The sequence below is a fragment of the Pholcus phalangioides genome, unplaced genomic scaffold (assembly GCF_987345545.1).
Source record: "Pholcus phalangioides strain wild (caught in Gottingen) unplaced genomic scaffold, Ppha-v1.0 ptg000003l_1, whole genome shotgun sequence".
Classification (NCBI taxonomy): domain Eukaryota; kingdom Metazoa; phylum Arthropoda; class Arachnida; order Araneae; family Pholcidae; genus Pholcus; species Pholcus phalangioides.
The window spans coordinates 13,782,476-13,803,241 of record NW_028301596.1 but is presented as its reverse complement, the minus strand read 5'-3'; the positions used below and the strand labels follow the sequence as shown (position 1 = coordinate 13,803,241).

Here is a 20,766-nt window from a genome sequence, read left to right as displayed (position 1 = left end):
TGTAAGGATGATTTAATTTCGTTCCAATTCTGTCGTGGGTATATCAATCACAGGTACTCGAAACACAGTTTTATGTTACGCCATCTCTGCGTGAAATTTGTAAGTAACTTTGAAATCGTGTATAATACGAAACTTACCGTTTTTCTAATAAAAAATTCAACAAACGATGCATTTCTATCATCAAACGTTTTTTTGGATTCCACTTTTAAAATAGGCTAGTCATATTTTTGACAGCCTATATATGTCCACACTAACCAGTTGAATAGCTGTTCAGAAGTTTTACATTTTAAACACAATAATATTTTAATGATGATTATTATTCAAATAAATGTGTACAATAATGATTAATTTTGATATTTAAATCTTTAATTTTTAGTAATTGTAATATGTATGCAATAATTTTGCCGGTTACTGGGTATTTAAGAAAAAATGTTATATTAAGGAATAACATTCGAAATCATAGGATTCATTCAGTTTGAAAATTACAATTTACCAGACCCAATAGGTTGCTCATTGCAATGTTGTGGTGTGTTAACAAAGCTCCAGTAGCAGGTTTTCGCACCCCCGCAAAGGTTATGCGCTAACCTGTCCAGTGTTTTGACATAATGCTACATCGGAAGAAGTGCAAACACTATTCTTTTGCTTGTCATGTATTTGATACAATGTACCCTTGAGAATTTTTTGTGTGAGTCGATAAAAACACGCTTTTTTACTCGAGATGTACAAAGGCGTGAAGTTATCGAAAATGTAGGGTGGGCTCAAAAAGGTTGAGGTACAGACGTTTGGACGTCAGAAAATCGGCAGGATCATTAGAATCGTTAATCATTCATATAAATAAATAAATCACATGATCAGTATTACACATCCAATAGTTATAGCATATATATTGAAATTCGATTGCAATCGCCTTCAACGGAATCAGCCATCAAGAATTCTTAGAAGCTATCTGGTAGACGCTCGTAGTTTTGATAATCTTCTGGTATCATGATGGAAGCGTGATTGGTTGGCTGAACTTGTAACTCGACGTTCAAGTTGCGTGATCTTGTCTGTTGCAGAATTACTTTGAATGAGAGTACGTGCGGCCACCGATAACTTTTGCAGAGCAACGGTGCGAATTTGACTTGAAAGTTTTTGAGCATTGACAGCTCTTCGTTTTAAAGTTTTTATTGTACGAACAACACCTGCAGAATCGCCCTCATGTTCTGTATGTTCGGAAACGATCTACAAGAAATTATTATCGGTGTACACACTGTCCCTCGGCACTTGTTGCTATTTCCCAAGCCTTCTTAGTTTCGATAGCAACATATCTATCGAACCACAGAATAATTAACGGTTGCAATGATCCGGCCGATTTTCCGGCGTCAAAACGTCCGACGTATCAACAGCACGCGTCCAAAGGGCAGTCCATAATGGTGGGGGGGGGGGGGGTCAGTCAATGGCAAGATTGACTGATCAACATCTCTGGGATTTAAAGAAACCATGACGAAGACGACGAAAGCTAAATGCTCGGTACTTGGCATCAATTAGTAAACGGCATCAATTAGCAAATCTATAGCATTCCATTAATTGATGCTTAACTTAAATCAGTTGTTAATAAATTTGAAACACAAGCTAAACATTTAGTGTGTGTTCAGTCTATAAATCATATAAAAATAATCCCCTGTACATAGCAAACTTCACTACAGCAGTGTTGGTCGGACTCCTTATGTATACTCTGGAAAGGCAATCCAATCGCAGGATCGACCTTTGGAGATGCCGCAAAAGGCTTAGGGTGGGTCGCAATGAATTTCTCTTTGAAGAATTTATTGCGACCCACCTGGCATACACTCACAAGAAATTTCAAGTTTTAAGCCTTCAAATAGCACTTAATTTAACAAAAATTCATTATAATAACATATAGCGGTATATTCTATAATAGTGGCTCGTATATCGGCAAAGTCATTTTATGACCACCCTGTATATATATATGTGTGATCCTTACTGTATTTATGTCGTCAGAGGTATGCTAGTTTTTTCTACTCATTTTTCCGTCGATTTTGGGACACCTGGTATACACTAAATTCGATTACGGCTTGACTTATTGCAGAAAATAATAGGACAAATTATTTTTCTTTCCGATTACTACATGAAAAATCTATGCACATCTTCGAATAACATTCCGATTATCGATGTCATTTCGCGTATCTCCGTCAGGTACATTGAATTCCAGAGAACTGATTATTCCCGACTTCAGTGGAGGATCTTATTTGGAATTTCCGACTCTATCTGACGTCATCCACGCTTTCGAGATCGAGATATGGTTTCTAAGCCGGGCGACTGAAGGTACTCTACTTTATAATAGCCAGAAAGAGTCCGGAAGAGGAGACTTCGTTTCTATAACGCTATCTGATGCTCACGTTATATTCAAATTCGATCTCGGCAGTACTCAAGCTTCTGTATCGTAAGCACTGATCAATCATTAGTTTTTAAAATAACCAGTGACGTGCAAACAAAACAAATGTTTATCAATTTTAACGGGATAATGTTTGGATTCTCACACTCATAAAAATGTATATCATGATTAATTATTGTATAATAATCTGTATGCTATAGTATCTAAACAGAAGGAGTCTTAAACTGATGACCCCACAGGCCCTCAAATCTGTTTTTCTAGGCACGCGGACGATCTAGAGAAATTTTCTGCTAAACATTAAAACAGTTTTTTTTTAAATATTACAAAGAATTTTAAAACTTCAGAGAGGAAGGGGTAGTCGGCATCCAAAAGGCATACACAATTATATAATTTACGAAAATGCTGAAAAACACCTTAATGAAAGAAATAGTTTCATAACGAATGAGAAAAATTATTGCATAGTTTTATTGAAAACATTTCAGAATTATTGAAATCAATAATTTCGGAACTAATAGAAATAAAAATGCAAACACAAAGGCCACAACAGGCAAATTGCCCAACAAGGTGGCTGAAAAGATGTCTATAAAGAAATATGAATGTCAAATATAACAAAAATAAAACAACAAAATTTTAAAAGCATATGCCACGAAAGAAAAAATTTATAATTAGTAATAAATAATACACTGCCCATTAAAAAAATTATGGTTGTCTCTTATCTAAATATGGATAGTTTCTCGATCTATTCCAGTATGTTTATCGTATTTCTTTTTAAACATGTCGATTGTGTTGGAATTCACGACTCCCGGAGGTAAGCCATTAATTCACAACCCTATTAGAGAAAAACTCCCCTTGAAACCATTACCTGGAATTATCGCTTAATGAAAGATGATTTTGGAACTAATGAAAAAATTCATATGCAATGGAAGAGATGGTTTCGAAATTAACCCTAGGATACTAACTCTATGTATCAGAAACGTAGGGATATGGGCAGTTAACGTGCAGTTTTATCAGCAGTTTTGTTTTAGTTAGTACTATAGGGTTAATGAAATTTCATATATAATGAAACATATGGTTTCGACGTATTGAACACGTTTATATTTTCCGTATATTACTCAAAAGAAATGTGATATTCATTTTGTTCTTTTTCTGTTTTTTCCTTGGCTACTATTCTTGCGGCTGGTTTTAAGAGGAGTTGTAAGCATCAAGTAAGTTCGTTTATTTTCTTAACCCTTTGATTACTGACAGTACTTTAAAGCAGTGGTTCTCAACCTGGGGAAATACGACCCTTTTGCAGTTCTGGGATATTCTGAGAGGCAACACGAGGGAAAATCAAATGGAAAGAGGGCCATGGCAAGTGGTGAAGGGGGCCACAGAGAGCTGTGAAGAAATAAATCTTGCAGGTGAAATGTGGTGGGGCACACAAAAAATGTGACTGTTTTCAAAATACAACAGAGCTGTCCATAAATCCAGAGCCATGGGCACATTTATGCGTGGCCAGGGGCCTCGTGATGAGATCTGGTACTATGATTTTTTTTAGTGTAAATATGTAAGCTGTTACTTCCAGCTCAGTATAGGACCCCAGAACATCACCGGGTACCCATGATGTTGAGACGGCCATACACAAAACTCTTACAAGAAGGAAATTCACTGAACTCTAGCCCAAGGTAGGCATGGGCCCAGTGTGTTGAGTCAGTAGAGGCGATTTATTGTGAAGGCTAGTTGTATCATCCCGTACTCAGACCTATTTATCCATATAATTCGGCTCTTGGGATGGATGATCACCTACTTCTGTATCGGTGCCTGGGCCAGGATCGATGGATTTGTAAGACTTACATAAAATTAAAGCTTATATCTTTTTAAAAAAATTTTTGTTCATTATAAATTTAGTTTTGATTAAACTCAATTCGATAGGGAGAGAGGAACTCCCTCTTGTATGATGGTGGGGGGCCGAAAAGAAAATATGGTCCAAACGGGACCATGGGTAGAAAGAAGTTCAGAAACACTGCTTTAAAGTGCCACTTTTTTCTAAAACCCTCAACTCCCTTAGATAAGTTGTTGGGTGTTGTATTTTGAAGTATAAAGGTATTAGTATAAGGTAATAAGGTATAAAAGTAAAGTCAATGTGTCCCTCTGTAAATATGGTCTCCAAAACCTAACGGCATAAAATGTTCCTCAAAATGGTGTAAAATAAATTGCAGCTTTCTTTGTGGTAAAATAAATAAATATTAATTATTATTTTGTATTATTCAACATATTTGTGAATTGGTATATTTCATTTTTATGGCAAACGTATAGTGGTGACGGTACCAGGTTAATTAATTTGTTGTGTACTAAATAATCTTTTGAAAAAATTATTATATTATTTTGTTTTTAGGCTCTAATTAGAACTAAAATAACCAACCAGTAAATTTACGTGATACTTATTTCATTTTTTACATGATGCGGTCATAAAAGGGTTAAGTTATTTGCGTTTTCAAAGTATGTACCGCGGCTCCCGGAAAAGTAGTGTCTAAACACCACCGTGGGCTCCCAGCCCAGGAAAACCAATTCAAACGCTTATTCTCGAGAACTTTATACAGATTTCATTCTCTTGAGACCTCTTCTGCACTTGACGTCCCGTGCTCGGGTAGATTCATGCGTTTAGCCTGCATTGTATCGGAAGCGCCACCATAAATATTCAATCATTACATTTTACTCATATTTAGAAAAATTGACGGAAGATGACAGCATTATAACTAGTGATGAGGTAGATAGTCGGATGGGCTATGGGAAGGTGTTGTACTTTTCCAACAGATGCCCTTTACGTTAGAGTTTTCGTAAGGAATATTAACGTGAATATTTGTCTGTTATTTCAAGCTCAAGCATTATAACAAGCATTACACAGAAACGAACTTCACACGTTAGGTTCACAACACACATTTTACAGCATGACCCTGGTCTTCTTCGGCCACCTGCTTATATAATTGAGACACAGCGACGGGCCATGATCTGGTTAAAAGTGAGAGGTGGTGTGATATCAAACTTTTCTAGGGCTGCCTCTTCTAGCCGAGTCAATTGGCAGATGTGCATTTTTTTTTTTTTTTTTTTGCAAACTGCTCAGGCTTCGCGGCAATGTATGATTGCATGTCACCAACACTGATTTTGCAAAGGCATTCGATAAAATTCATCACACTGTTTTAATAGAAAAAAATTGAGAAAATTTGATTTTAGTTGTAATCTTGTTGATTGGATTCAATAGCTATCTCCAGGGCAGAATTTGTTATGTATCTTACTGTTACGCTTTAGGTAAAGGTGTTAATGTAACAATCGGTGTCCCTGTGATCGATTCTAGAACCGTTTCGTTTTTTGATCTTCATCAGTGATCTGACTGAAATTTTTGAAAATGGTTTTATGTTCACCGATGATTTTAAAATCTATTGAATTATTGACAATGTTGAATCGTCAATAAACTTCAACTCAATATAATTGTTCTTCCTGCATGGGATGGTCGAAATAATCTGTATTTTAAGATATTAATAAATGTTTTGTCGCTGAGAGAGTTTCACCTATAACTTATTTCATACTTATAAATAATACTATTTTATCATGGACCGATTCGACTCTATGATCTTGGTGTTCCTTATTCTTCAAATTTTACTTTTCAAATCATTTTAATGATATTGGTTCTAGACCTTACAGAAAATTTGGTTATATTATGAGAATCACCAGATTCTCACCAGACTCTCCCGGAAGTATTAGCGTCTGTCGTGAACCCCCATTTATAGCAGCAGAAACTTGAACCATCTACAGAGAGAATGCTCTCGAACAATGAAGGACATGTTATCCAGTACTCATAATGTACACTTCACTCACGGTTAGAAAAACTGATGGCAGCACTACACATAACAAGCATTACACAGAAACAAACTTCACGTCAGGTTTCACTGCACATTCCCGCATGTACGAATTCGTTAGAGGTTCCGCAGGGGAATATGGACTAGGTGCATGTGTGGTTTATTAGTACTACTAGTTAATGTGATGCGATAGTAATGATAATTTTTTTTTTCAACTTAGCATTAATTTTTTTTATAATTTTACAATTTGTCCGTGGACCCCATTAAAAAATGTAGACGGGGAAAGGGGTGCCCAGGCACCCCAATTGGGAACCACTGCTGTAAATCATCTAGATTTTCATTAAAAATATTACTGTTGAAACAAAACAAGACATTTTTTTAACATCAATACTTTTTCGTTCCTTTTACTGCGAGTACGTGGCCCACTTGAACGTAGGGGCTTATTACGACTGCATTTGTCGTGAACCCCCCTAAGGTCTGCTCTGACCTGTAAAATTGTGTTTTGATACATACTTCCAAGTTTTATAGTAGTTCAGTGCGACATCTAATTAATCCCAATCACACTCCATACGGGAGGGTTACATAAAACTTGTACATGTGATAATGTTGCTTACATTAACTTTGTTTGTTTTTCTATGTTCTTGTTTCTAATAAACACGCAAATAAAGTCCGAAGCATTTAATCTACGGAAGTGAAAATAAATAACGTTGAAGGGAAAATGTTTTTTATGCCGTATTTCTGTTTTCTACAGAACATCAAGATATGCTTTTACTTGAAGTAATTGCCCTTCTCTCTCTCGTATAGCGTTTTTTTTTTCTCGCCCCCATACCTTGCTTGAAGTGGATACATAATAATTTTTTCCATGCCAAAACCTAATTAACAATATTAACTCAACTATATGAAGTATGGCATACTCGAAACAAAAAAAAATATAATAATTTGTTTCCTCGGAAATTTTATTCACTTTTTTTACTACTTCCTTGAATTATTAGAATGTTTTTATGCCTTTTTTTATGTGAATGTAATTAACGTTGATTATAAAAAAATTGGATAATTTTTTTTTCTAACTTTTCCTAGGAATAACTCCATCTAAATTATTTATACGGAAGAGAAAATTTGTTATTGCTTAACGTAATTCGAGTTAATTCTTCAAGTACGATTATTGTCATCATTATCCAATCAATCCGATAGAGTATTGTAGAAATGAATTTCCCGTAATGCAGTATTTAAATGGTAATTAATATGATTAGAAAATCGGATTAGATTCCACTGGAATTTATTTTATTGGGAAAAAAATACAAAAAAGATGATAATTGCAATATATCCTCCTAACTGCAGTATTTACCTAATCCAATTGGATTAATATTTGTTTGGAAAAAGATGTAGACATTTTTGATTGGAAACAAGAATTCCGTCGCGATCTAAATAAATTCCGAGGGAATATTAATGCAATTAAGTTTACGAATAAATGGCATCGGTTTAATCTTATTTTCAGAATTAAAAAAGAAGAAAAATTAAATTTTGCACTTGATTAATAGATTGCATGTTCATAAGGTTACATTCAAAATACTCGTCGTTATCAAATGAAGATTAATCACTAGAGTTAAATTGGAAAGTAATTTTCTCGGTATGAACTGGTGGTCTATGTATTGTCTGAAATGAACTACTAATTAGGTTCGAAGTTTCAAATCGGCGAATTTTTTAGACTGTATCTCAAATGTTAGGTTGTGAAATCAGTTTTTTTTTTCTAATAGTTATATATGATTTACCACAATAATCTCTCAAAATTTTCTCTTGTGTAGTAAACTTTTCCTCCCATTAATCATTAACGCTTGCCACTTGAGCTTAGTATAAGCATTTTTCCTAATTATTTTAGGTACAGCTATTGGTGAGGGGCTTCCTATTGGACCTCTTTTCAGAATCATCACCTATACTCATTCAGGCTACTTAAACCTAAGAATTATTTTCATTTTGAAGCTTCGCTGCGAATGAAATTTTCAACATAGGATTTCGACATCATCTGTACCTGAATTTTTCTTGCGTATGATCCTTAAATTATATACGTTACAGAATCATCGAAGCTTCTAAGTACAAATTCTTCGAATACCGTGGAGTATTTATTAACTGCAGATTTGTTTCTGAGAAATTGGAATAGAAATAATTATTTTGAAAATTAAATTAGGAAGAATAACTTTTAAGGATTTATGCGTATAGATGCGAGCAGAGAAATTGAAATTATTTATACAAAAACATGTCAAATAAGCCCTCTCCAAAACATTCCTTAAGATTTCATTATTGATGAATGATATTTGCACATATCGATTTCTAAAGTAGCGATATTTACATCGGCGTATTATAAAGCGCAGTGGATTATACACAGGAAAGTACACTAATGCCGTTGCCGTAGGGTTTCACGACCGGCGTCAAATGAAAAATAAGAAGATAACAACTGTTTGGCCGTAGTCTTCTGTTAATTTTTGTTCCACCCGCAGCTATTGCGGACATGTTTTATACTCTGTGACGCAGATTTGCATACGGTTTCTTCTTCTTCCCGAGGTTACATTTGCATGCATGGTGTTCTTTTTTATCCAGACAAATTTCAACAAGAATGCCGTTTTAACGTTTGCGAAGCCGCCGTTTCGAAACGCGCTAGTGCGTTCGATGTTAGAACATGCATTCTTTGATGACAATTGTTTGTATTGGTGTGTGTACCATCACGGTTTAATTCTGATTATCCCCCCTCAAAGTCTTTCCTATCTTTTCTGAATGACCCTGTATACAAATTTTGCTGCTTATGTCCCGCAAATCTTCATTTTACCTGATTCATCACAAACAACATCCGACGAGGAACGTTTCTTGGTTGCTGGTAAACCTTTCTTTCTATTCATTATTATGTCTCAAATAGATGTCCTATTAAACTATCTATCATACGACATATCTATTTTGTTTTCCAGAAGTGAAAAGCCTGTGACACTGAACGAATGGCACTCAGTCAAAGCGACGAGAGTGAGAAAACATGGCACCTTGCAGATAGATGACGGAGGAATCTTGGAAGCTGAAGCCCTGGTACGATACACTATATTGGCACACCTAAAGCGGGGGGGTTCTTAACCTTTTTCAGCTGTGACCCAAAATCAACATGATCAGCTTCGCGACCTATGATGCGATTGTTTTTCAAAATTAGTGAAACCAGTGACGCAATAAGTGCATTCATAACAGGATTGTGAGTGGATCTGCGCAACTCATCTCAGAAGCCCCTGTGAATCAAGTTTGGGTTCAGACCCATAGCTCAAGAGCCCCCGACTGTTAGTAGAATTCGAAAGATCCATATCGGAAGATCCTGCTACCCAAGTTTGGATCGCGAGTGTCATAGGTTAAGAACCCTTATTTAACGCAATAAAATCAAGGTGATGAATATATATATATAAATGATTGATTCTATTTTTTCTAAGAATATTTAACCATGTTCTGAGACATTTTAATTTTTCCTTGCAACAAACAGACTTCCCTATCGGAATTAAACCTTGATCAGAAGCTGTACATCGGTGGAGTGCCCAACATGAGTATCGTCAACGTGGAAGCTAGCATAAGTACGGGTCTTGACGGAGCTATTCTAAGACTGGTTCTGAACGGAAAATCCATAGACAACTTGTTTTCGTTAGCCACATGGTCTCACGAGGTGAAGAGATACCGGGGCCCCCCGTGTGGGGGCCCCAACGAACCTTCCTCTTCCGGTGTATGTCTTAACGGCGGAACTTGCGTGCCTCATCTCAACCAAGTAACCTGCAAATGTCAGCTGTACTTTTGGGGCCCTAAATGCGAGAGACGTAAGTATGTGTGTGTGTGTGTGAGAGAGAGATATAACTACAACGTAGACTCTCAACCAATAATTCAAATGGGACCCTTGAAGCCATTTGATACGGAACTTCAAGATAAACCTGTGGCTTTTTAATGAATGTATTAGTGAAAAAACATGAACATCCCAAGTTGTGGCAGATTGACAATTCTGAATTCTCTATGGATCAAAACTTAACGGTTGAAAGGTTCCCTATGGGCATGAAGGCTTGGCGCTTAAACTTATTTGGGGCTCCTTTTTTATTATTCTTACCTCTATCAAAACTGTCTTTCCGGGGGAGGGGTGAAACACTGGATAGAATTGCCGTCACAAAATTCAATGAACACTTAAAGGAGGAAACTAAAATTTTTGTTGAATAATACAGAATGAAGGAGAAAACAGTTTCAGTGCGTAGAGCCCCCCCCCCCCCGCCCTACTTCATTGTTTGACTCATCTTTCTTTTGAGCACCCGTTAAGACACTACTGATCCTAGTTATTATTTGAAATTTACATTACAGTATTCCATTGCAGATTTTCGGCCATTCAATTCCATTGAGAGTCGTGAACAGATGTTAAACCACTCTCATCAAAAGATTGGGCACCTTTGCTTTGTTCTACAACATGCATGCTCTACTTATGGCCCACTGACCAAATGGGGCCCTCGGAGTCTTCTGATGTGGAACGCGTTATCGAACCTAATTTTGTTACCCGTGGTGCCGTGGCTTAGTTGGTTAAAGCGCCTGTCTAGTAAACAGGAGATCGTGGGTTCGAATCCCACCGGTGCCTCGTGGTGAAAACTTTTACCGGAGTTGTGCTCGGTTTGAGAATGAATAAATGTGCATTATGTCCGACTTGGGAAGTCGCCAACATATGGCAATCTTACTTCATGAAGAATGAAATAGAAATTTCATACAGTGTGAACCGGAAAAAAAACTAATTACGGGCATTTAACGGAGGGGAAAAATATTCTTCCTTTTCCTGTCCAAAGGTTTAACGCTTGTGGGGGAAGGATATCCCCCGTTTTTCTCCAAGGGTTACCAGACTCATGCAAGGCCACCCTTACCAGATGCGGGGCCCAGTGTGAAAATAGTAGCGGGAGGAGGCCATTAGCCCCGATTTTCTTCTTCTGTATGGGGAGGGGGGATCGAAACTTCAGAAAATGAAAATCTTTAAAATTCAGAATAAATGCAACACATAATTCCAGCACCCATGAAAATTCAAAATAAATAAAAATAGTTTCAGAATTGGTGAAAATTCCTAATTCCTGAATTTTAGAGCTCAAAATTTCAAAAATGTGGAAAATCAGAGTTTTTAAAGAAAAAAAAACAATTCTATATATAATGGAAATTCGGAATTTATGAAAGAAATAATCACAGAATTATTTCTTTCTGGATGAAAATGCAAAATTCCGGAATTTATGAAAATGCAAAATTCCGGAATTGATGAAAATGCGAAATTCCAGAATTGATGAAAATGCAAAATTCCAGAATTGATGAAAATTCAGAATTTGTGGAAGAAATTATTTTTACCGTAAATCCTCCCTTTCTCCCCCCCCCCCAAAAAAAGAAAACGGGACCTGGCAGTACCACATCTGTCGCACATCCTTAAGGGTGGATCTGGTCCCATCCGATAAAATAAAAGTCATTTGCGACCGTAGGTTGTTCCATTGGAAAAGTTGTTTGCCTTGACGTTTACTATCACCCCTCGTGTTTCAGCGGTAGAGTATGGGGGGCACCCTGTTTAGTATATTTACTCACATAATTTGAGTGCCCTTCAGGGTAATACTCTAAAACTACAACGTACGCGTGTTTACTCATATGTGTCTGTATCAATAGATCCACGTGCCTTCAGGGGTATCCTCACTCCATAATATTCATGATGCAATTTGAAACATCCGTTCAAATTTTCAAGTTGAATCCTCGCTCCAAAGGGGATTAAACTCGTATCTTCTCCGGTATGAGTCAAGTTCTCTCGGTTTCCGTTCGCAAACAGAAACGCGAATTCAATCAATACTTGATATTATGTCAACATTATTATATTAATCTGAAATATTTTATGCCAAAGTTTCGAGATTCGTTGCATTTATAATTCAGTTAAAAAACAAGACATCTCCCGACGACACATTCGATATCGAACTCTCGATCCTTTTACGTCACGTGTCCTCCCCAATTACTTTCGGAATCTTACGAATAATTTCGCATCTAATCTGCATTGCTTCATATTCAATTTATGCAATCTTGAGTTTGTTTTTTTTTAATTGAAATTTTGATAAAAATCCCGCTTTAATTGAATGTTGCAATCAATGACGCTCGTCCACCTTTGTTGCAGGTGTAACAAGTGAAGACTTGGAGAGACCAGTTCTGTTTAATGGTGATACTTATCTCAGTTTTGCTGGCAAAGGTCCTTCCACGTAAGTCAACTCTAATGAGGAATAAGGTGTCGCGATGTTTTTCTATAAATGGTGCTGCATGCAATACAAGCTGTCCCAAATTGTTTCCACAGCAGATATCTTTGCAACCGTTGACTTTGGAAACATACTTTCAATTACGAAAGTTTTCAAATGCCGTGCGGGTACTCAAAATATCTCAAATTTTCCAAGGGGTCGTATACATTAAGAAAAAAATACTATTTATGTAAAAAAATGTTAAATAAATGTAAAAAAATTATGTAAATTTTTTATGTAGGTGCTTTTGTGATATAAGTTTTAGTGAGTGAAATGTAAATGTGGCTCTAAGAAGTCATTTACAAAAAATTTAACATTTTTAAATGCGATAATAATGAAGATATTTCACTTTGAAGTATTTTTACAGTATTTGTCACCAATGATTGATGGTGTGAACTCACGAATTGCGAAACGTAAATTGAATTCAAAGTTGTAAAAATTCTGTAGTTGTCAAAATTAATTGTCATGATAATTTGCCAAAACAGTGATTGTATATATTTAACACTTATATTGCAGCTAAGTATTGCATTTAAAAATACGAAATATTTTGCAAATGACTCTCCAGAGCGGGATCTACATTTACTGTCAACACGGCAAGCAATTGAGGAAACAATGTGGATCAGCCTGTATAGTATAGAGCAGTGGTTCTGAAAGTGTTCGTCGCTGCTCTGAGGCCTGGATTACACTATAAAAGTTTCATAAAAGTTAATTTATGAAACTTTAAAAATGCAACCAATAAGGATATCGGTTGCACAATTTGCCGTTACCAAATTTTGTGGAGAGTTTGCACAAAGCCAAGGTTATTAATGTACGCCAATATATATCTATTCAGTACTTATTCACAATTAATACTACATATGGTTTTTGTGATTCTTGTCCTACAGTATTTTTTTTTTCACAAATAAGAATCACCGGATCTGGTTTCCAGATATAAAATAAATGTAAGAAAATGTATAAACTTTCCGTTCATTCTTCAAGGATGTCAAACGGATGTCTTGCTTTTGGTAAATGTCAGAATCTGTCTTCGACATTTGTTTTTCCCCCCTCTTTACGCCCTCTCATTTATATTCCAACCGGTAGAATAAATAACGTTTTCCTTCTCCCCCCCCCCCCCTCCTATAATGGATTGAAGTATTATCGAAAATTCTTGTTTCCTGTCGAAACTTTCGTATTTTCTTCGAGATTTCTTGTTGAGTTTTTTCATGTCTTGGTCTTTCTTCCTATCCTTACTGCTAAAAAATATTTTCCACTTATTTTATAATACGGTCATTCAAAATCTTTTCTGATGTAATAAAGTAGGAAATTAAATGAGAAATCAAGCCAGAAATAATTTAACCTTTGGAATTAGAGTAAAATTGAAGGAATTGTGTTTGTAATATTGTTCTCACACAGGCAAGAAGGACAGAGCGAGACAAACATAGAAGTGACGTTCCGAACAAGCCAACCGAATGGACTCATACTATGGACACATGGTGGGATTTCGTCCGGCAGGTCTCGGAATGGAGGTGATTTCCTTGCCCTGGCTATTGTCAATGGCAGGTTTCAGATGAGCTTCAACTTGGGCAAACAGACAGACAGACATTTGGTGGTCACCAGCGCTGAAAAAGTTGATGATTCCGAGTGGCATACGGCTATTATAGAAAGGTAAGCTTCTCTCATTTGCATAAATTTTTCATTGTCGCATTCACCTTGGATCGAGAATATTCCCGCAACTCATACCTCTATTGTGCCTGGAGATAATCTTTCTTCACGTATTATTTTAAAATATATCTAACTCTGATTACTCGTTCCACAACAGGAACATGAGACTTGGTGTTTTAATCATTGATGGAAGTGCATCTTTGAGTAACTCATCTGAACCAGGTGCCACGGAATTGAATACTGATGGGGTGTATTGGATAGGTAAGAAAACCTCCTTGTTTCACCAAGTTCTTTTGTTATTCGCGATGGTATTCCACCTTCATAGAAATTAATAAAATCGAAAAAAAGTAGTCTTAATTCTTAAAAATGATCACTGATCTACGGCAACCAGACGTCATAATTTTCAGAGATTCCCATGCGTTTCAATGGTCCTCATACATTTTTATGATTCTATCCATTTGTCTTTATTTTTCCAGGTTTTTGGAATAACTTTTCTTTTATCTGTCCAGGGAGGAAAAAATCCGCTGCGAAGAAAAAACTTATACATTTGTGTGTGCGTTTATATGGATTTTTTTTCTATGCATATTTTCATGCTTCGACAGATCTCCGTCGGAATTCTCAAAAATATTAATGTATGTATGACGTTGTAAGATGTATCAACGTTGCCTCTTAGCAGGTTAGCAGTAGCTGTTATCTGAAAATCTGCAATGTAAAAGTATTCTAAATACAAAAGTCTCTCCACATCAGGCAGACCTTTAACATGATACTCACTTAGATGAAAATTTAGGCACTTGCCATTTTCCTTTCAAAATATGAAAGTCAGATCGCAACACCAGTGGAGCACAAAGCGCGCATTCTTCCAACAGTATAAGTACGTTAGGGTCAACCAAACACTCCGGACACACATTCCGGCATGTACCAATTCGTTAGAAATTCCCTGGAGTATTTACAAAGTTCATATCCGGTCAAGTAGCAGTAGCTGTTATAGCAGCGCTTTTCGATATCTCCTTCAGATGGGAAGCGAGTTATGTCATTAACGTCCTAGATACTGTATCTAGGAAGTAACCGCTGTGTCTGGTCCTTTAATATTATTAACTGTGTCTCCACTTTCTCTAGAACATAGGCGGATACAGGGGGAGGGCGTACAAATTTTTTGTTCTTCAAAAAATTTGTATTACTAGCATAAGTGGAAGGATAGAGGTCGAAAATCCACCCTTCCCCGTTCACTATACAATCGTCACTCTCGTTCGGTGAGCCTGTATTCGCTTATGCTCTAGACTAGTCTGAAAAATAGCTCTGGAAGAAGACACCTCAATATCCATCTTGAGAATACCATTGTTTATTGAATTGTACAGGATACCGCTTTTGAATAATATGAAATGTCGTAAGTTTTGAAAATTGGAATGTTTTGTCTTTATTTTTAGGACAAATAATATCTTCATTTGCTTAAACTCAAGGTTGATTAGGTTTAATAGATAAAAGTTCTCATAGTTGCCTGACATAAAAGAAAAATTTGTCAATAATGGAATTAGCCTTTGTAGATCTGATGGTCGATGAAGGAAAAAGATAGACGTAATAGCAGTTCTGTTACGCTTTCGAATTTTTTTTAATATAGCAGCGTCATCTGTTGGGAACAGATGTAAGTAACGTTGCCAAGGACAAGCATATACATGCGTCCTCATTTCGGTGTTTCTAAAACTCTGATTACTAGGATGCAGATTGGATTTTTAGGACTTAAAGGTGAATGCTGATAGGTTATACCGATCAGCAACGACGGTTCATCTTTAGGTCATAAATATCCGAACCCTACTGTTTATCCTAACTTCAACACAATAAACGTCAGTTGCATTTGGCTTATGTACAAGGTCTGACAGCAATAATTGCATGCTAAAAAGTTTTCCCAAAATAGTGATAAAATACCGTTATTCAAGTTAATGTCTTTTCTCTTGTCCTCTATCAGGTGGATGTCGGAGTCTTCCAAAAGGTTTACCAACGGAATACTATCAGGGATTTGATGGCTGCATCGAGAGGATCGTCATCGACGGCGATCCCTTGCACCTGATTCTTCACGGAGTAGGGGACGTCTCTTTCTGTGATGACTTCTGATCAAGATACGAGATTTCGTGCCTTTCTTTCTCTTCTACTGCTATTACTTCTTCGGAACCGTTGCCAATCATCGATGATATAGAATGGGAGGGAAAAGTTTTGTTGTTCCATATATATATATAAAAATCAAGAAAAAAAGCCTTGTGAGGTCTCCTTGACAGCCACAGTGCCTATGCAAGATTACGATATTGTATATCCTGGTGTTATGATTCCACTCACATACGTACATCAAAAAAGGGGACAACATGAATTTCTTCTCGAGAGTATGTTTGCATTTATTGTATATATACTCTCCGTGCATATTTCCTAATTCGTGAATCTCGAGTGTTTCTGTTTATCGATTTTGGTGATGTTGCATGTCATTTTTATACATATCACTATCTTGAACAAGGTTTTTTCCGAGTTCAGTCAGTCTCGATTATAACGGCCTCGGCTGCAACAACAGCCTGGTCATAATTGGTAGCGTAAATAATTGACGTTCTGGGCTGATCTCCATATAGTGAATAATGTTAATGAACGTTGTTTCTAACGTCGATGAAAATGGCACGAATTCAGATATAACGACACATTTTTCGTCGTTTTATGGCGTAGAAGAAACCTAACATGAAAAAAGGTTTTTAAGAACTTGGACTCTTGGAGTTTTCTCCGATGTGCTCCTAATTAACATGGCCCATATACGGGAAACTCTGTACTCGCCTGTAATTACTCCTTTCGGACTTTTTTATTATAAAAATATCTCGTATTTTCCCCGGTTTTTTTTAAATTCGATTTTTCAACGAAATTCACTTTAATTCATAATCTTCACTAGAATCAAAGATGGAGGTAGTATGTAAAAATGAATATGGATGTGAATATTCATCTCACGTATTTGCCATGTTTCTTTTTCCTCCCGCGAAATAAATTTTAAATCACTGCATATTTTCTAACACTGTACATATTACTCACCAAGGGTTATTCGTTAGCCATATTTGGCTATTTCTCTAACAGTTGGAAATATTCTTGGCGAAAATTAGTGATATCTCGTACGCATTTATGCCAACAATTTCCCGTTTTTCTCGATATGCTCACCCTAATCATGATAAAATAACAGCTTCTGACACAGCATCTGACTGCACTTGATTGCATTTTTCGTCAAAAAGATTTCGAAAACAGCAACCTCGCTCGTGACGACAGTTCGGTTATAACGGCAAAATTCACGGTATATTTTTCGTTATTATAACCGAGTTTGACTGTATTTCATGCCTAAAATAATCCCCCCCCCCTTTTTAAAAACTAAATTACAAATCTACGAATATACTTGTAAATATTTCCCCATTCCTCATTTGAGTTCTATTCATCTTTCATTTCAGTCTGAAATCTGTTTTTAGAGTGTGTGTGTTTTTCAAAAACTTGTAAATAATTTTGAAGTTATATTACTGAAAAAAATACTACTTTCCCAAGCACCGAAGCAGCAAATAGTGCATTCATATCACTTTTTAATTAATATTTTTGAAATGCCCACCCCCCCCCCCCATAATTTTGGAATACCCTGTAACTCGCACATTTTACGCCGCAACGGTTTCATACCAGAGGTGCACAACCTTTTGCACCAGTCTGCGGTGCGGACCCCAGATACACGGTATTTCTACCGCTGGCGGCCCAGAAACTTATATAAAGGATGACCACATATGATCTGCATTTTGAGGGACATTACCGTAATTTTGGCCGTCCAAACTTTCATATAAAATTTCCCGTTTTTCCTCCTTTATTTTACAAGGGTTACTTAAATTTTTCTAATCAATAACTCAGGTTATTTTCATGACATAAATTATATAATGACAATTATGATTATAATAATTAATTACAGTCATATAAATTTCTTCATCTCACATATTTGTCAAATAATTTTTTGGTGAATTACATTTATACCCCCTGCGACATGCAGTAGCTGTTTATTTCCCGTCATTGACGATTTTTCAGAAATTTTAGCGACAGATAGCATTTTTACTTGCCTTTGCCAGGCCCGTCATTTCCATTTTTTCCGGGAAGAAGGCCCAAGAGCATATATGTACTCAATATATACGTTTATATTTTTTTTCCACTCCTTGTTTGTCCATTTCCTTTCTACTTTTAAAGGCCGGTCACCACCCCTCGACCCCCAAATTACGGGCCTGCCTTTGACATTTTATAGCTGTAAATGGCAACTTTACTTCACTTTAACAAGTTTTTGGCTGTAATTGGTAACTTTATTATAACTATTTTTTTATAGGCAATTTCTTTTTGACTAATGTGTGTGTGTGTTGTTGCGTTTTTTTATTGTTTTTTTTTTTTGGAGAGGGGGGTTCGCTGCGGTAATTTGCGATATCCCGTATTTTTACAGAGGAAATATGGTCAACCCGTTGATTTATCGAGTTTAGTTTGTGTATTGATACTTTTATATCGGAGCACCTTTCGCGAGCTGGAAGATTCCCTTAGCGCCGGCATTTGGCCTTGGGTTGGGGGTTTGTGCACCTTGAATGAACGATGAATTCAATTTTTTCATTTCCAATTTGCATGTGTGCGAGAAATTACGGTAAATTACCAGAAAATTTACGAATCAATTAATTCCTGACATTAGAATTATTTGTGTGTGCATACATTTTTGAGTGTCTATAAAATATTTTTGACCGAATTTTTTTTTAGGTGTACCTGTCATATCGAAAGGAGACACAAACGGCAATGAGAAAAAGACGAATCCTCTCCATTAAAAATTATTTCCAAGGCAATGACTATTTCCCCGATTTGAGGACTTTTTTTTACAACAATGACGAAAGACACTCCCAAAAACCACAAATATTCATCCTACTTGCATGAGCTTGTTCCTGCTAATACTAAGATCAAAACATTAATTTGTCAATGAGTAAACAAAAAGGAAAATCGTATATAGTTGTTGTTGTTGATGTTACTGTTGTCATTCTCAAGTGTTAATCTCGTCACAGTTCTTTTTTTCTTTACGAGTGTTAGAGTTTGATGAATTTCGGATACATTATTAAAAATTATATTATACAAAAGATATTACTATTATATATAGTGGTTTTTTTTTCATTTTTTTTCATTCACTTAAAAACTAATTATAATAAAAATGTATCAAATGTCGTCAGAGCGGAGAGATGATAGAATCTTCGCTAATTCGTGGCTTTCAATTATCACTCGTTTGATCAACACTTCATAAATTGTTATTTTTGTATATCTTTGAGAAGGTTTTTTACTGTTCAATAAATGTATATTTTTAAACCGGTTCTTGTTTTTCTATGTGACTGATGTTTTATTCATCGATTTTAAATTAAATATATTTCCTAAGCTATTGTGCAGTTCTAAATTTACCAAATTAACAAATTGCGCATTCCGCATTCTCTATAAAACGGCTTTTCTTTGCAAGATCATCAACGACTATTCAAATTTTTTTTTTGGGAAAATAATTTAATAAGGAGAATTCTCTCTCCTGAAAATATATGATATCCCCATTTTCTTTTCTTTTTTTATTTACATTGAAGACCTTTTGAACCAGCTGCTTAGGGTCAGGACTATCTTAACCCCTCGCGGTCCATGTCGAGATGAATTCCCCCATCGCATAAGAAAACAACGGTACACCATTGTTACAACAATCCCTTACGATTAAGGATGGTCCCTGTGCTTCTTAGCAGAACTAATAAGCTATACAAAAAACGCAAAGGGACAAACATTCAGGGGGATGTCTCATTTGCGGGGGGGGGGGGGCGGAGCGCTATAGAGTGAGAACTGCATACCAACGAAGTACAGAAAAAAAAAACCTCTAGACCGCCAAAGATTAAGAATATCATTATTCACTCAGCAACAGCTAATGCTGTGCACTGGAAGGGGATGCCTCAACAATACCCCTAACAAATTGATATTCCTGAAGGGAGCCTGCTATCTGGCTGGAAATATCGACCCTTAATAATTTACACACTTTTCAAAATCATACCACCAGATCTTTATATCTTGGAGTCTTCCTATGCAATCGAGGTACCAGGATTGGCCCTACATTGAAACGGGGGCCTGGAGTTCCTACTTCTATTTTTACCCATTTAACAAAATGGGTAAAATTACGCAATGCTTGATTCTTTTATAAATACCCTCCGTTAAAAAGCAACTCCACCATCCCTAAAAAAATTATGCATGCATGCATACATACTAAAAGTGGTTCTGTGTTTTTGTGGTTCAAAAACATTTTTTTTTTTCATTATTTTGCGGTGTCTTGTTGTGAACATACGTATGTGACGTTTAGAATACGGTGAGGTGAAAAGGGTTCGTTCCTACACGTTCTCATTTCTGAGTTTTGGAATCTGGTGACCATCGGATGAACAGCGCCCCCTAAAAAAATGCTGTGAACTCCTTAAAAGAGTGGTGTGGCATCTGTTATAAACGTATTATGTAAGAAACGTTGCCGAGGGAAACCACGAGCGTCCTCATTTATAAGTTTCGGAATCCGGTAAGTCTAAGCCAGTGTTTTCCAACCTTTTTGATGTCGTGGACGCCC

General features: G+C 36.3%; 1 protein-coding gene and 1 non-coding gene across 2 annotated transcripts in view; both read left to right on the top strand.

Annotated features, from left to right (window-relative positions):
* Window positions 1–19,465, top strand: part of LOC149088139 (agrin-like) — a 344,527-nt gene extending 325,062 nt beyond the window's left edge. The window contains exons 23-31 of the mRNA XM_089244905.1: window positions 2,194–2,440; window positions 3,580–3,597; window positions 9,180–9,291; window positions 9,728–10,052; window positions 12,389–12,470; window positions 13,896–14,147; window positions 14,302–14,405; window positions 16,105–16,513; window positions 18,912–19,465. Coding sequence (XP_089101031.1) covers window positions 2,194–2,440; window positions 3,580–3,597; window positions 9,180–9,291; window positions 9,728–10,052; window positions 12,389–12,470; window positions 13,896–14,147; window positions 14,302–14,405; window positions 16,105–16,250 — 1,286 coding nt within the window. The 3' untranslated portion in view covers window positions 16,251–16,513; window positions 18,912–19,465. The remainder of the gene's footprint in view (window positions 1–2,193; window positions 2,441–3,579; window positions 3,598–9,179; window positions 9,292–9,727; window positions 10,053–12,388; window positions 12,471–13,895; window positions 14,148–14,301; window positions 14,406–16,104; window positions 16,514–18,911) is intronic.
* TRNAT-AGU (transfer RNA threonine (anticodon AGU)) lies at window positions 10,773–10,846 on the top strand. Its single transcript has one exon. It is a non-coding gene; the product is annotated as a tRNA-Thr (tRNA).
* Window positions 19,466–20,766: the final 1,301 nt, after the last annotated feature.